General features: G+C 48.9%; 1 protein-coding gene across 1 annotated transcript; it reads right to left on the reverse strand.

The window, feature by feature from the left end:
* Positions 1-12,373: 12,373 nt before the first annotated feature.
* LOC135813080 (uncharacterized) lies at positions 12,374-16,087 on the reverse strand. Its single transcript, XM_065326298.1, has one exon. The coding sequence runs from the start codon at positions 16,085-16,087 to the stop codon at positions 12,374-12,376; it is 3,714 nt and encodes a 1,237-aa protein (XP_065182370.1).
* Between the last annotated feature and the right edge of the window lie 901 nt (positions 16,088-16,988).

Genomic DNA, 16,988 nt, shown 5'->3' on the forward strand with positions numbered 1-16,988 from the left:
CAGTAAAAACACACACACACACACACACACACACACACACACACGCACACACACTTCCTATTTCCTAAGTCATCAGTTAGGTAGCTAGTTGATCGGAGTCTGAGTGGACCATTAGCGCTTCAGTTGTAATCAGCAAGCAAAGAGCGTCATTTTGACATACACATGTACATGATACAATGTCATGTTGCATGTTGCATGTTGGTGTGCCTAACTCACTATACATGTAACGTCAACCTCGCTATAACATGAAATGATTTCCTATACACCAGAGATAACGGTATAACGAGGTCGGACCTGTACTGTGAATGAACACGTACAATGTACATAATTATACTGTATGATACCAGACTCCAGATCAGGCAGATTGTAGTGCTGAGCAGCCCGCAGCCTGCAATCAACTGCGAAGGGCATTTGCCTGCGGGGTAAGCTCGAATGCCCCTGATTCTCTGAATCGAAGCAAGTGACAGTCCATCGCATCAAGCAAAACGAAATCTCGCAGTGCAGGTGATTCATCACCACAGAAAAATAATTGAATGAAAACAAGACTTGCCAGGGTCTTCAGGAACACTGAAGTCTGAACATTCCCTGCCAACCATACTGGAGGTGGAGACAATCAGGGGCGCAAATGAACCATGATTATTTTGCTACCCGCTGCTATCATGGCTATGGGTTGTTGTTGTTGTTGTTGTTGTTGTTGTTGTTTATTGTATTTTACTTCACCAAGTGAACAGGTATTTCTGCCTTCTCACCAGGTCCGGAGACCTAGTTCCGACAAAATGATGAAAAGTGAATGAAAATGTACATGACAATCATCAGGCAACATGAAGATGGGATGCCGACCATGCCGGTATATATGCCAGGAGAGGGTGGTATAAAAAGCTGTGTGAGACTGTGGGAGCTAGCGCAGTAGCGGTGGTGTTTTAGGCAGGGGCTGTGTGCAGAGTGTGTGGTTGTTGAAGGCAGGGGCTAGCAGTGCAGTGTTAGCGCGGAGTGTGTGGCTGGTGTGGGCAGGAGGTGGTGAACAATGCGTGTGGATGTTGTAGGCAGGAGGCTGTAGAGCTAGCAGTGTGATAATAGCGCAATGTAAATGGATATGTCTGGTGTGGGCAGGGTGCTATGAGCAAGGTGTATATATGCCAGGAGAGGGTGGTATAAAAAGCTGTGTGAGACTGTGGGGGCTAGCGCAGTAGCGGTGGTGTTTTAGGCAGGGGCTGTGTGCAGAGTGTGTGGTTGTTGCAGGCAGGGGCTAGCGGTGCAGTGTTAGCGCGGAGTGTGTGGCTGGTTTGGGCAGGAGGTGGTGAACAATGCGTGTGGATGTTGTAGGCAGGAGGCTGTAGAGCTAGCAGTGTGATAATAGCGCAATGTAAATGGATATGTCTGGTGTGGGCATGGTGCTATGAGCAAGGTGTATATATGCCAGGAGAGGGTGGTATAAAAAGCTGTGTGAGACTGTGGGGGCTAGCGCAGTAGCGGTGGTGTTTTAGGCAAGGGCTGTGTGCAGAGTGTGTGGTTGTTGAAGGCAGGGGCTAGCAGTGCAGTGTTAGCGCGGAGTGTGTGGCTGGTGTGGGCAGGAGGTGGTGAACAATGCGTGTGGATGTTGTAGGCAGGAGGCTGTAGAGCTAGCAGTGTGATAATAGCGCAATGTAAATGGATATGTCTGGTGTGGGCAGGGTGCTATGAGCAAGGTGTATATATGCCAGGAGAGGGTGGTATAAAAAGCTGTGTGAGACTGTGGTTTTTTATACCACCCTCTCCTGGCATATATACACCTTGCTCATAGCACCCTGCCCACACCAGACATATCCATTTACATTGCTCGTCAGACTCGTTTGCCAGCGAGGCCAAGATCTGGACCTGGTCCTGGAGGGGACCTGGATCTGATGGGACAATGACTGCGCTGGATTGTCTACACTACAGTCAGATTTGATCGACTGGCTAGATGGACAAACACTATTCGATGTACATGTATGCACATGGACGTAAACCAAAATAAAAAATAAAATAAAATAAAAAATAAACCCGACCGACCGACCCTGGTACGGATGAGTGAAGTGACCCGAAACAACGAATTAATTCTAGGTGGCCTAATAAAGATATTATTATTATTAATATTATTATTATCCGCCGGTGCCTACTGCGCGCCGTCCACTATAAATCTCGGTTGTACTGCCGGTCCTCTTGTGCTAGTGATACCGTATTATCTCTAATAATTATAAGCACGGTCCTTCATTTTTTCAATCTACCTACGCCCCGTGCTATTATTGGAGACGTTCCTTTATTGGAGACTGTTCCAATATTATTTCAACTAGTGGTGTGCACGGGTAGCCGGGTACCCGTGAGGACCTCGGGTAGTCGGGTACCGAATAGTACCCGAAAACCCGAGGTCGCAGATGACATCATGTACAGTACAAAATAATTCACGCATGTCTACCCAATGCGCCAGGGAAGGGGCGGGTGTGCATCGTGGTCTTACCATGGAAACATTACCCGATCGGGTACCCGTGCTACCCGTGGAAAACTACCCGGACCCGATACCCGAAGAAAATGCTACCCGACTCAGCCGGTCAGCCCTAATTTCAACCTCATTTCAGAGGCATGTTGTCATGCCAAATTCATGTCAAACACACACATTTCAGGGTCTTTTCGCCGGTACAGATAATGAATTTACACAGTGTGCTTATAATGGAGACTGAGCACTTTATTTTTTGAATGCCGCCCCAAGGTGTTCTATTATTGGAGACGTGCTATTATTGGAGACTGTGCTTATATTAATAACGTATCGTGGGCGTTGGTCCTGCCGAGCGGGGCCGGAGTGACGGCCTGGCGGACTGTGGCGCTGTTCCAACGTCTCCAGGCGGCTGGTAATGGTCTGGAGCGCGGTTGTGATGGCGTCCAGCTGCGTCGGCGATGAATTCACTCCACACACAGGAAGCGGAGTACTCGGAGACTGTGCTTATATTAATTAAGGCGGTAGGTCACATTCGACGCAACGCCGACGGTACGGGACGTAAGGGCTTGTCGGGAGGGCTGGGGTGAGCTGTCAAATCCTGTACGATTCATACGACACGACATTGATCTCTTCCTATCAACTTGCCCGCTGACGGGACCTTGTGAGATAGCCTACCTAGACATTAGTGACCACTTTGCAGTACTTGGGAATCTCTCTGTGGCAGGGTTTGCACCAGACCGTACTTCCAGCTACAGACCTACACGCCGCATCCATAAGATAAACTGGGACACCTTCAACAGCGATCTCAGTGTAGAGCAGGCCTCTCTGCTCGCCATAGATGATGTCAACACCCTTGCATCATCTTTCATCGCCTCCATAGTGTCAACATTGGATAAGCATGCACCCGTGCGGATGAGGCGAAATCGGGATAGACGTCCCTGCCCGTGGGTAACAGATGAACTTGTGGCCTGCGTACGGGAGCGAGACAGACTCCATCGACTGCTCATGAAGAACCGCTGCAATGATGATCTCCGCAGTCAACACCGCACTGCTCGTGCCAAGGCCAGGAAGCTGGACAGGAGCCTGAAGAACACGTATTTCATCCAGCAGTGCCAGACTTCTGACCAACGTAAACTTTGGTCAGTCATCAATACTGTGGTTGGCCGGAAGAAACAATCGCACACTGCTCAAGTACCCATATCGGATCTTAGCAAGCTGTTTGGTGACGTTGTCCATGATCCCCAGCGTCCTCCTCAGCTCTGTTCTCCCTCTGGTCCAATGGCGGAAGGGGCCTTTACCGACTTCAGTGTAGTGACAGTCGAGGATGTGGCAAGCAGTTTGAAATCTGTCAACCCTTTCAAGGCAACAGGCAGTGACCAAGTTCCAAGCATCATCCTGCAAAAGTGTTATCCAACCATTGCCCCCACACTTACACGCATCATTAATATATCCCTGTCCTCCGGTGAGTTCCCCCTGTCCTTCAAGTTGTCCCACGTCAGTCCGCTCTTCAAGAGTGGAGACCCAACTTTGCCAAAGAACTACCGCCCTGTGTCACTGCTCCCAGTCATCTCCCGCATCACAGAAGCATTTGTAAAAAATCAGATCACGCAGTACTTGGACTCCAAGCAACTTCTTCCGCCTACTCAGTTCGCCTACCGAAAGCTTCACTCCACAGAAGATGCCTTAACGTATGCTGTTGATCGATGGCAAATGGCACGGGCAGAGCGCAAGTATACCGGCATCGTGTTTGTCGACATGTCAAAGGCCTTTGACCGCGTCAGGCATGAGCGACTCGTTACTGAACTGTTTAAGCTAGGCATCTCGGGAACTGCACTCAACTGGTTCTGCAGTTACCTGTCTGGCCGGACACAGCAGATCAAATTGCAGGATCAGTTGTCAGGGACTGTTCCTTGCTCTCGCGGTGTTCCGCAGGGCAGTGTCTTAGGCCCACTCCTGTTCGTAATTTACACTGCTGACGTCAAGTCAACGATGCCTCCGGATGTGGCAGATCAGGAATTCGCTGATGACATCGCTCTCGATTGCTCCAACGCGTGTCCCAAGCAAGTCTGCGAGTCTCTGTCGTCTGCAGTGACCAACCTCGCCAAGTGGCTAGATGACATCGGCCTACTTCTGAATGCCCAGAAAACCCAAGTTCTGTTTGTAAAGCCAAGAGGCGGTGCTGATGTTCAAGAACATGTACGTTGTCGAGGACAACCCCTGGAAGCAACAACATCTGCGAAATACCTGGGTGTTGTAATCGACAATGACCTCTCCTGGCAGCCACATATCAGCCATGTAACACGCAAGATCGGGCCAGTAATTGGACAGCTATGGCGACACGGCAGGTCCCTGAGCCTAAGAGCACGCCAAGTCTGGTATGTCAGCATGATACAGGCTCATCTGTCCTATGGATCCAACTGTTTCTTCTCCAGTCTTTCCAAGCAGCTCCTGGATAAACTCCACCGCCTGTCAAAATCCGGTGTCAGAGCGACCCTGCAGCAAAGGACTCTGGTCCCGACTGCCCCTCTTCTCGAGCTACTGGGTGTACCAAGCTTGCCACAGCTTCTCTTCCAGAAGCTTGCCATCTTCGTTTTCAAATGTTTAAATGACAAGACAAGTCCCCTGTTAAAGAATCTGTTCGTGCCGATCAACGACCCTGCCACACCTCAGCTGAGGACGACACGGGGTCAAGTGTCAAGCCTGCTGAGAGTTCCGTTCCTCCCTGGTCCTGCTGGACGTCGTTCAATTCAGTTTGTTAGCAGCATTCTGTGGAATGCTCTCCCAGTTGCAGTCCGTACGGAAGGTGATTGGCAGACATTTAAAGCTCTAGCCACGGCTCTCGACTTGCCCAGCCTTTACCCATATTAACATTCTGTGTACCTAACTTCATGTCGAAATCCATTTTAACAATCCGCATATCTCTCCTCCCCCCCTCTCTCTCTGTGTCTCTGACACACACACACACTCTCTCTCTCTCTCTCTCTCTCTCTCTCTCCCTCTCTCCCTCTCTCCCTCTCTCCCTCTCTCTCTCTCTCTCTCTCTCTCTCTCTCTCCCTCTCTCTCTCTCCCTCTCTCTCTCTCCTCTCTCTCTCTCTCTCTCTCTCTCTCTCTCTCTCTCTCTCTCTCTCTCTCTCTCTCTCTCTCTCTCTCTCTCTCTCTCTCTCTCTCTCTCTCTCTCTCCTCTATCTATCTATCTTTCTGTTGTTATTATTGTTGTTGTTGTTGTTGTTGTTGTTGTTGTTGTTGTTGTTGTTGTTGTTGTTGTTGTTGTTGTTGTTGTTCTTGTTCTTGTTCTTGGTCTTGTTGTTGTTGCTGCTGCTGCTGCTGTCGTTGTTGTTGTTGCTGTTGCTGTTGGTCAAATTGTGACAGCTTGTACAATTCCCTGTCCAGGTAGTAAAGCCGTCTCTCTTCTCTCTCTCTCTTTCTGTTGTTGGTCTGTTGTTGTTGTTGTCGCTGTCGCTGTTGTTGTTGCCGTTGCTGTTGTTGTTGATCATTTTGTAAGAGCTTGGACAGTTCACTTGTCCAGGCAATAAAGCAGTCTCTCTCTCTCTCTCTCTATCTCTCTCTCTATCTCTCTCTCTCTCTCTCTCTCTCTCTCTCTCTCTCTCTCTCTCTCTCTCTCTCTATCTCGAATCTATCTCTCCTCTCTCATCATGCATGCGTCACACTCTCATGGAATTTTTTTTTTTTTAAATTTTTTTTATTTTTTTTTTTATGTAAGATTGCATGCTTCACACTCTCATGTAATATTTCTTTCCTTTCTTCGTCTTTTTGTGAGAGCTTGGACAATCCACTTGTCCAGGCAAGAAGGCAGCAATGCCTGTTCATTCTGGCGAAGTAAAATAAAATATACCAACCAACCAACCAACATGCAGCAGTCGTTGCGACGTTCACCGTCGAACGGCGCGAGTAAGGCACGGTCCGTGACGGGGTGACTCTTGGACCTAATTTCTCGTTTTTCGGGACTTCTTTTCAATTATAATCTCCTTGAAAGAAGCGGAATCAAGTTCACTTTACCAGTTTTTCGTGCAGCCATGGCATGCATTATTTTACGCGCTGCTGCTGGTCGCATCGTATCATCAACAATACATGTGCACTGCATGCAACGACGACGTTCTGTACGCGCTGAGGGCGCCGGCCCCGGTCAATTGACTGGATTTCCATGTCCGCGACAGAACTTACTATACTAGTACATGATTGTGTTCAAAGCAGTGCCGCGAACTCCAAACCGAAGCCCATCTCATATTCGCATTGAGTGCATGGGCCATGGGGCATCATCATGATCATGCCGCTCTCTACATGACTGTAGTGTAGATTCGGCCTCGCCTATTCCGAGTATTCGTACACATGTGTAGATGAACGATGACAAATCGCTGATACATGTACCATTCATCTGAGTGATTCTCCGCTGTTGAGTGTTGTTTGCCACGCAGCTGATTCGGCTTGTGGCACGTACAAAGCCGCTTGCACCTCGCCAATAAAGCATCGTTCACCAATGAAAACTAATGGAAGCACACATAAGACGTATCGTTTCTCTGTACTGACCATCGCGGTGCGAAAAATCACGATGACTCGGCTGGAGGTCGAGTTTTCCACATCCGTAGGAACGCCACCACACTCAAGGATCAACGCTCAGATGCCGCACCTAAACGGTTGGGAGGTGAGTAGATCAGACGCACCAAATTGGAAGTTCACCACCGAAACTTACATTAAAAATTGTATACTTCAGTTCCTGCATGTCATCTATCCACCCTCCGCCATGACCACTTATGCCTGCTTACACACAACATATTCCTTCTCAAAATCTCGAACCACCTAAAGAATTATGATTGGTTTCACCTCAGTCGAAATACCCGTGACCAGGTCTCGCTCCCCGTCCCTCGTTTATCTGTTCTTCTCCGATCTCCCCTTTTTCTTGTTTACATTGTACTCTCATTGGCTCTCTCTTCCGTATAACTTGTGCAGTGTCTATCTCAGAATTTAAGAATGCGCTGCGTTATGTGAAATAGTCAACTTATATCTCATTTTTTTAATTTTTCTTGTAAAGAAAATAGGACCTAGACGTTACTGGTTATGGCTAAGGTAGCGATATTATACAGCCAGATAGTACAACAACAAGGCACACAACTGACAAATTTATTGAGTCATTCGACGACCTGACACCTAGTTCAAACATATCTACGAAGGGCAAACCAACAACCTTCCAACTTGGAAGGCTCAGATGCGGGAAAGTTCCAATGAGGGGAGGGGATGTGCCACGAATTCTAGAGGCCCTGCTCGACGATGAGGAGGAGAGGTGCGAGGGCATCATTCCAGTTCTTGTCCTGGACGAACGCTTTCTCAGGCAACGAAGGGTCCAAATGCCACGAACAAGTAACAATTCCGAGGTCACAGTACCAGCCTACACCCTGGACGATTCTCGGCAACATTCCGTACGTCGACAATCGCGTTTGAGGTTGGTTTTGTTGGCGGAGGAATACAGCAGTGACACCCCTCACCCCTACAATGCTACATGGCTTCAACTTGAGGCAGTCCATGTCCACACATCCGTTTTTACAACAGGAAGATGGCAGAGACATTTAGCCGAACAATGAGGCTGGGAAGTATGGTACCAGGGCCAATGACATAAATTATGGCGCGGAGCTGGACAGCATCCAGTATGGCCAGGTGTGAGGGAGCTGATCCCATCCACGCAAGGGGGGCATATTCCAGCACTGGCAGAACGAATCCTTTGTAATTGTAGACAGTCACCCTGCCCGCGTGGCTGAGGAGGGGTACTGCCTTCCGCAGGAGGCTCAGCTGCTGCTTGGCACGTGATGCAACTTGCTGAAGGTGGAGTTGATAGCTAGGTTTGCAATCAAACGTCACTCCGAGCACCTTGACAGATTCATCTGGCGGAAGAGGACGTCCACCATGGACATAGTAATCAAGTAGCGTGCTCCACTGTCGGAAGAGTGCTCAATGCCCAAAAATATGGCAGAGCCTTGTACACAAGAGATACTCTAAAACTAGAAAGTCTAACGAGTCACAAAATTTCTAACGACCACTTTTTTCGTTTTTTGAAGAAACGTTATCGCGAACGCGGTTTGAGATGTCTTTGTAAAGATGCACATGCAGATTGGTGGCCAGGTAGCCATCGTTAAACTTTCTGCACGTTATCATGCCAAAATTACCAAAACGCTAAACTTTTTGGTCGTTAAACTTTCCGGTTTTACAGTAGATAGGAAGCTGTTTCGGAACTCCGAGTTTCAAATTCTACTACGGTCATCAGGCTACTGATGGCTCCAAAACGGGCAGCCTGAACATAAGGGGGAGTAAGGTGATAAGTACTGACTCTGAGGAGAATCGTAGCGAGTCAAGTGCAGGCGAGAAGTTGCCAAGTCTTCAGACTTGGGTCTATGCAGCAAAGGCAGTTCCAGTATGAATAAAATCGAATCGAATAGAGCTGGGGACCTAAAATTAAGTGCCTAATCCACTCATGCTCACACCATTATACACACATTCTCTCACCCTCACTCACAAGTAGTGTTTTGAACACATGCAGTAGACACACTAGAACATACACACGCTTTTGTAACGCCCCCACTATGGCCCACTTAAATTCAATATGCCACCGGCCCACCGCCCGCGCTGCGCAGCATCTCATGGTTCAGTAAAAACACACAAACACGCACACACACACACACACACACACACTTCATATTTCCTAAGTCATCAGTTAGTTAGCTAGTTGATCGGAGTCTGAGTGGACCATTAGCGCTTCAGTTGTAATCAGTAAGCAAAGAGCGTCATTTTGACATACACATGTACATGATACAATGTCATGTTGCATGTTGCATGTTGGTGTGCCTAACTCACTATACATGTATATGTAACATCAACCTCGCTATAACATGAAATGATTTCCTATACACCAGAGATAACGGTATAATGAGATCTGACCTGTACTACTGTAAATGAACACGTACAATGTACATGTACTGTATGATACCAGATCAGGCAGATTGTATTTGTAGTGCTGAGCAGCCCACAGCCTGCAATCAACTGCGAAGGGCATTTGCCTGCGGGGTAAGCTCGAATGCCCCTGATTCTCTGAATCGAAGCAAGTGACAGTCCATGGCATCTAAGTAAGTAAAGTTTGCACGTCCCACCGGCTATACAATAGGGCTTGAAAGTGATGACGTCAAAACGGCCAGGGAGTAGTAAGTTGACATCAGATTTCTATTTTTGGATCCACTAAGGCGTGACTTTGCTATTGCCTAAGTATGTGGGTGCATAGCAACCCACTCATGTCGCATGCAGGTGTGACTTTTATTTCGCCACCAGTTGTAACCCCGCCCCCAGTAGCCAAATCAGTCAGTTTCACTGGTTACATCACCTTGCTGAGAGTAAGACGGCTTGAAATGTGCTTGGATCCATACAAAAACTGGATCCAAGTGGATCCAATTTTTGAATTTTTAAAATTGTTGCTATGCTGTGACGTAGCACTTTCAAGCCCTATTGCGTTGAGAAACACAACCAGAAGTTTCGCATGTGCCAGGCCACCACCATGCCTGTGCTACCAGGGTGGCAGATGCAGCGCCTAACGGCGAGGGTGAGGTGGTAAGTCTCACAACCAATGCCCGACAAGGGGGGCTAACCTCTTTAGCTGCATCCATGTTACCCTCACTCCGAGTAGTGAGTACCCAGTTGACCGTGGGTGTCGGCGCAGTTCACTGCATGTAAAGTGGTTCACGCATGCATCACCGCATTTGCTAGCACAGTACACCTGGTACACGCTCCCTGCTCCCAGGGCGGGTCTCGAACTCGGGACCTTGTGATTCGCTGGCAAGCCCACAACCACTCGGCCAAAGTGCTGGTACCAAGCAAAACGAAATCTCGCCGTGCAGGTGATTCAACACCACAGAAAAATAATTGAATGCAAACAAGACTTGCCAGGGTCTTCAGGTCAGGAACACTGAAGTCTGAACATTCCCTGCCAACCATACTGGAGGTGGAGACAATCAGGAAGCCTTTGGCGGATTATGCCGGCATAATATCAATTTTGGCATAATCTTGAGATTTCGCCAAAAAATTATGCTCCGGCATATAATATACGGATTCCAACGTGTAAGGTCGGCATAATCTTTCGGTTTAGACAAAAATTATGCTTAGGGGCATAATACAGCTTTGTCAGAAAGCCTGCAGATTTTTTGTTTGTTTTGTTTTTAACCCTTGTTACGACTCCTTGTCATAGCCCTTGGCGGATTATGCCGGCATAATATTTGGCATAATCTTGGGATTTCATCAAAAAATTATGCTCCGGCATAATAATACGGATTCCAACTTGTAAGGTCGGCATAATCTTTCGGTTTAGACAAAAATTATGCTTAGGGCATGGCCCTGTGTGTATGCGTGGTTTCTCAATCCTCTATGTACAGCGTGAATACATAGTGTGGAACCGAGCATAATTCAGCATAATTCAGCATATTTGTTGGCATAATTGTGGCATAATCAAAAGCATAATTTTGACGATTGGCCGAGCATAGTCCGCCAATCGGGGCGCAAATGAACCATGAATATTTTGCTACCCGCTACTAATATGGCTAGTATGGGTCCGTACTAATAGCCCTTTCACACGACGGGAGAAGAATGTCACGGATTCTCGGCTGTGCGACAGGATCACCAGGGTGATCACTGATCATCAATCTATTATTTTGAAATCTGAGCCGTAGGCCCTTAGCCCGCGAGATCGTAGCCCGCAACACCCTGACACCCTGGCGTTTTCGATTTCGGTTTCGCGTTTCATGAATCGGCTTGTATGAACTGGCTTGTCACAATCGTGTCTTTGTTGTATGCGCTGTGTCTGCAAAGCTAGTCGTCGTGTGAAGTGTCTTGCCATGCATCGATGCATCGTAGAACCATAGTATCATGCAATCGTGAGCACGAACCGTCGTGTGATCATGGTGATAAAGCTAGGCTATTACTACATGTACTGTCTACTAGGTACAGCAGATCTACTTTGCAAGAATGTAGGTGTTTTGCTGGTAGAAACGGTTGGCTGTCAACATGGATTGGTGGCATTCAGTGCATTTGCGTCAAGTCAGACATTATCATACTACATGTACAATGCACGTCGTTTGACGCAACAACAATATCAAGCAGGGGTTGCGAGTACTCAGCCAGGCTGGGACCGCTCCACGTTCTTGTGTCGCACTATCTAGAGAGCTACGAATTCAAGCGTGATTTCGTGCTTGAAGTTAGTTCAGAGAGCGATTCCTCGTACCAGTGAAGTGTTTTAGGGATGGCGGACAGGTGAGCGAGTTACCTTGAATTTCACATAGTGCAACTACACTTCATAGCTGTTCCAACTAAATGCACTGCAGCAATCAGTAAAGAACCTACATTACGAAAGGTACGAAGACTGTAAACTAAAACAACTAACTCCAAGAACATGAGAACAACGGAAGATATAGAAAACGAGCACGGCAGGACAGTGCGTAGATTACTAAACTATTCATGCTCGGATATGGTACGGTGCACATAGAGAGTGTGCTCAGGTTACACACTCAGACATGAATGGTCAAACACTAGACACTGACCTGGATTGGACATCCGTAACAGTGGTCAGCTACGGCTAGGCTATAGCATACAATGCATGTAACAGCCATGAATGAGTCTCAGTCGACCTACCAAGCATGACCAGCACTAATGCACTGGACTACAACTATCGAAACAAAAGAAAGACCGGAATATTCTAGAACAAATCTAACATACCTCCCTCACGAACGAAGAGTGATAACTTACTAGCATCTGAGTGAGTCTAAAAAAAGAAAGTGCAAATAACGTAGCAATGAAGTGAACTAACAGACTGCAAGTAGTGTTCACTCAGTACCTTCGACTTCAAGGGGCACAAGCCGATGAACAGCTCGCTTGTAGAATCTCTCAGCCACCTTGACCTTCACTACTTGAACAATACCATCCTTGCCGGGATAGACCTCTGTCACACGCCCAAGCGGCCAGTGTGACCTTGCGGTGTGCTCGTTTCAATTGACCTGGAAGCTCTGCTGGCGGCACAATGTGCTTACTGGGCCATGTGGAGGTGGGCTTGGACAAGAAGGTTGGACCTGTCCACCATGTTGCATCATCGGCCAGCTGTGTCGCACCAACACCTCGACTTGGCATATCAGCAGGGTTGACTGTGGTGCTGACGTGACACCATTGACTTGCATTACTGAACTCTTGGATCTCCGAGATGCGGTTTCCGACTTCGATCTTGAATTTCCTGCTGGGCGATCTTACCCAGTACAACACATTCATCGAGTCAGTGTAGAAGTACTGCCGTGATACAGGAACATCAAGTGCCTCACCCACTGAGCAGCTCAACCGAGTGCCTAGCACTGCACCTTGCAGTTCCAGCATGGGGATGGTCTTGCGCTTGATAGGTGTTGGTCTTGCCTTGGCGAGCGCTAATGTCACCTTTGCAGTCCCGTCATCACGCTCTTGTCGGGCGTACGTCACGGCGGCGTAAGCTGATGCAGACGCGTCTGTGAACGTGTGGAGTGTCAGAGGCTGATCTGAACTGATCTCGGTGAAGCATCGGCTTGCCTTCACATCTCTCAGACTTGGGAACTCTGAGAACCATTGCTTCCACTCTGATGCTTGATCACTGTCCAGAGGATCATCCCAGTCTGTTCCACGGATGCAGGTGGCTTGGAAGAGAATGCGACTGCGGATGGTGAATGGACACAGCTGTCCTCTGGGATCAAACAGTCGGCACATTTGACTGAGCACTCCTCGCCGTGTGAACTGGACGTTGCTCTGTTCTGGATAGATGAATGTGAACTGGTCATCATCTGGCTCCCAGGCGACTCCAAGAGCCTTGTGAGGAAGAGGTGGCAGTTCACTGCTGGCTATGGTCATCATCTTGTTGCTGGCTCGATCTTCCGGTGGGATGGAATCCAACACCGCTTCCGTATTGCTCATCCACTTCCGCAAGTGAAAACCACCACGCTGTGTAACTTGTTGAAGGTCACTCCGAGTGACGATTGCAGATTGTACTGACGGTAGCGACATCAGCAAGTCGTCCACGTAGAAGTTGTCATCAATGGCCTTTGCTACCTCGGCGCCAGCCTCGCTGCTGAATTTCTCTGCCGTTGCTTTCAGTGCTCTTCCTGCGAGGTAAGGTGATGCACGCATGCCGAATACAACCCGGCAGAACTCAAAGAACACCACTGGATCCTGTGGTGACTCACTCCACATGAACCGATGGTACTTGCGATCCGTCTCGCCCAGCTCGACTTGTAAGAACATCTCAGAGATATCTGCGGCGAGTGCGATCGGCTGATGACAGAAGCGGAGTAAAACTTTTACCAAGTCACTCTGCAACTTCGGACCGGTGTGCATGAGATCGTTGATGCACTCTCCGTGCACCTTGGCTGAGCCATCAAACACCACGCGAACTTTTGTTGTGGCCTTGTCTTCTCTGATTACTGGGAAATGAGGCAGAATCCACTGGTCGACACCGGCAGCCTGAACTGCGGACGTTGATACTGTGTGAATGTAGCCCTTCTTCAGGTAGTTCTGAAGCACTTCTGAGTAGCGCAGCTGTACAGTAGGATTTTTCTGGAACAGACGGTGTAGCGAGCAGAGCCGCTTCCTGGCGTACTGTTCCGATCTCTGCTGAATCTTTGGCTTGCTACCGTCGCCTCGCCATGGGATGCCGACAACGAACCGTGTGCCGTTGTGGTGGAGACTTTGCACGGTCATTGCGTCAGCCTCACGGTCATCCGGAGTCAGGTAGGATGATGTGCTCTTGGCCTGCATGCCAACGCTCTCGAGGTCCCAGAACTTGTTGACGGTGTTTATCAGTGTACTGTCACTTACAGCCAGTAGTGATTGTTCCGTCATCTCTGATGCGCTGTCAGTCGGACCTTCGCCGAACAGTACCCAGCCCAACGGTGTCTTCCTGGCAATTGGACCTCCCTCACTGCAGAATCGTTCGGCAAGTGAAATGTGCAGCTGCGGCGCATTGAGACCAATCAACAGATCCACTCTGGACTCGTTGCTTGCAGGTACGACGTCACTGAGATGCGGCCAGCGTTTCAGTTCCTCTGTCCAGTCGAAGGCTGGGACGGGACGCATGATGCGCGGAAGCATCCACACTCTGACGGTCGTTGACGACTGGCCATCAGCGTGACATAGTTCAGCTGATGTATAATGCTCCAGACGGAGCTTCTCTCCCCCCAGAACAGCGGTATCCAGCGGGACGTTAGCTTTCGTTGTCTGTAGCCCGAGCTGGCTGACGAGTTCTGTGGTTATAAAGCTGCAAGAAGATCCTGAATCCAGGAAGACGTTAGCTTTCCTTGACCCTGTCGGACCCTTTGCGGTGGTGGCAACAGTCATGAACGCGACAGACTTGGGCTCGATGGTAGTGCCACATGCAGTCTGGGTGTGTGCTGTCTTGTCAGCTGCTGATGCCTCCGTGCTTGTATCCTGGCAAGTAGCTGAGTGGTCCTTGCTGTGTTGACTATTGGCTCCGGCTGTCCGTTGGTTCAACTTCGTGTAGTGTAGCAGGCGATGATGTGGCCTACTACAGATGCCGCACTTGGACTGCTTGCATGACTTTGCCTTGTGGCCTGGGCCAAAGCAGCAGATGCAGACGGGCTTTGGTTTGATGAAGTCCCATCTCTGAGGGATTGTCAACTGCTTGAATTCTCGGCAATAGCTGAGTGCATGGTCTTTGTTGCAGTATATGCAATCGTTGCTGCTGTCTGGGCTCTGGCCACTAGTAGTTGCTACAAACGTACGGTCGGGCCGCTTGCCAAACTTGGCTCCACCACTACTTGGTCGCTGCTCAGCCAGCTCGGCGCCACTCATTCGTTCTTCGACCTGGCGCAGACGCTGGACTCTCTTGAGCAGGTACTCTGAGAAGGCACCAATGTCGCACTGCGAGTCGTCGTGCTTTTCCATAAAGCGTGTCAACACGGACTTGGGTACCTTCTGCGTGACACTTAGGTACAACTCTCGCCCTGGTGTGATGCCGCTGGCGCTGAGATTGATGAGTGCATTCCTCAGCTTTACGGCAAAACTCTTCAACCCGTCGAGGTCTCGCTCATTGACGAGTCGCGGCGCTGACATCAATTCTTTTTCATACCGGTCGATGTCCCGTGTTGGCCCGCCATACCATGCATCTAGCTCATGCAGTGCGGCATTGTAGGCACCAGGACCATCCACAATTTCGGCAATCAACTCATAGGCGTCACCACCTGTCAGCGCTTCTCGCAGACGTGCGAACTTGTGCCCCTCTGACAAGAATGCATCGTCGTCGATGAGTTGCTTAAAGCGCTGCTTCCACCGGCTGTAATCGTTTGTCTTGCCACTGAATCTCGGCAGCTCTAGTGGTCTCAAATGCTGTCTGGACAGCATGCTGTTGTAAATCTGCAGCTGCTCTGGACCAGACAATACTGCTGCAGCGGGTGCTGGCACTGTGGTAGCTGCTGCTGACTTCTGTGCCCTGTGACTGTGTCCCTGCACAGAACTGAAGGGTGCAAAACTGGACTGCACAGTCACTGGTTTCCAATTACTGGGTGTGACACCACATGTAACACTAGTACTAGTGGTAGTCACGGTGACTTCATGTGCACCATCTAATGACATGGCGTCCTTTCATGCGGTTTACCGCACGGATTTATGAAGTCAGACATATTCCGATTTATTTGCATCAATCGCACAAAATGAGGTACATTTCTCTTGTAAACCCTGTCAGTTTGAGAATTTAGACAAACACCGAACAAATTTTAGCCGCGACGAGGATCGGGAGGAATCCATCATTATTATTTACATAGCTACTACCATCACGTCGACCGAGTGAAGATCGAAATGATAATGGAGTGGAGAGAAGAAGACCTGAACTAGAGTGCTTGAGAGACTATGTAGTGTCACATGAGAATTGCTTCGTTAGGAAGGCTCTACTTTTGAATGGAGAAGCCCAACGTCGCTGATTTGCATCGCCGTTTTCAAGCGCTGATCTGCAGTCGGAATGTTTTTGTAAATATATTCGTAGTTGTGGACGTGGATGGATTCAGCGCTCTGTTCTCTCAGCAAGCCTACTCAGTCCAACACGAAGGACTTCCATGAGCGAAACAACGTGCTCCTCGAGCAAGTGCAGCTCGGGGTAATATGGCCAATGCCACGGGAGACCACCTCGTGCCTGCATAAGGCCAAGAATTGATGGCAAGACATCTTTGATGAGCGCCTTCGACTTCAAGGACGCAATATATCTCCTCAGCAGTAACTGCAGCGCTCTTGCTGAAAATATCACTGCAAGCATGCACTAGGCATGATTTAGTGAAGAGCTACTTGTACTAGCGATTGGAGATTTGGTGTTGGCTTCCAGGGCTGGGCATATCTGCTCCATCATGGTAACTGGTGCGTTTGTCAAGGCAGTGCAGTTTCTGCTGCTGTTTCACAAGCCATATGCGCATATGCGCAGTGAGTAGGAATTTGTTGTATGATAGCTGAGGATCACCAGCCTTCATGGACAAACCTATATTGGGAC

This window comes from Sycon ciliatum, chromosome 3 (assembly GCF_964019385.1).
Source record: "Sycon ciliatum chromosome 3, ocSycCili1.1, whole genome shotgun sequence".
In the NCBI taxonomy this organism is placed as follows: domain Eukaryota; kingdom Metazoa; phylum Porifera; class Calcarea; order Leucosolenida; family Sycettidae; genus Sycon; species Sycon ciliatum.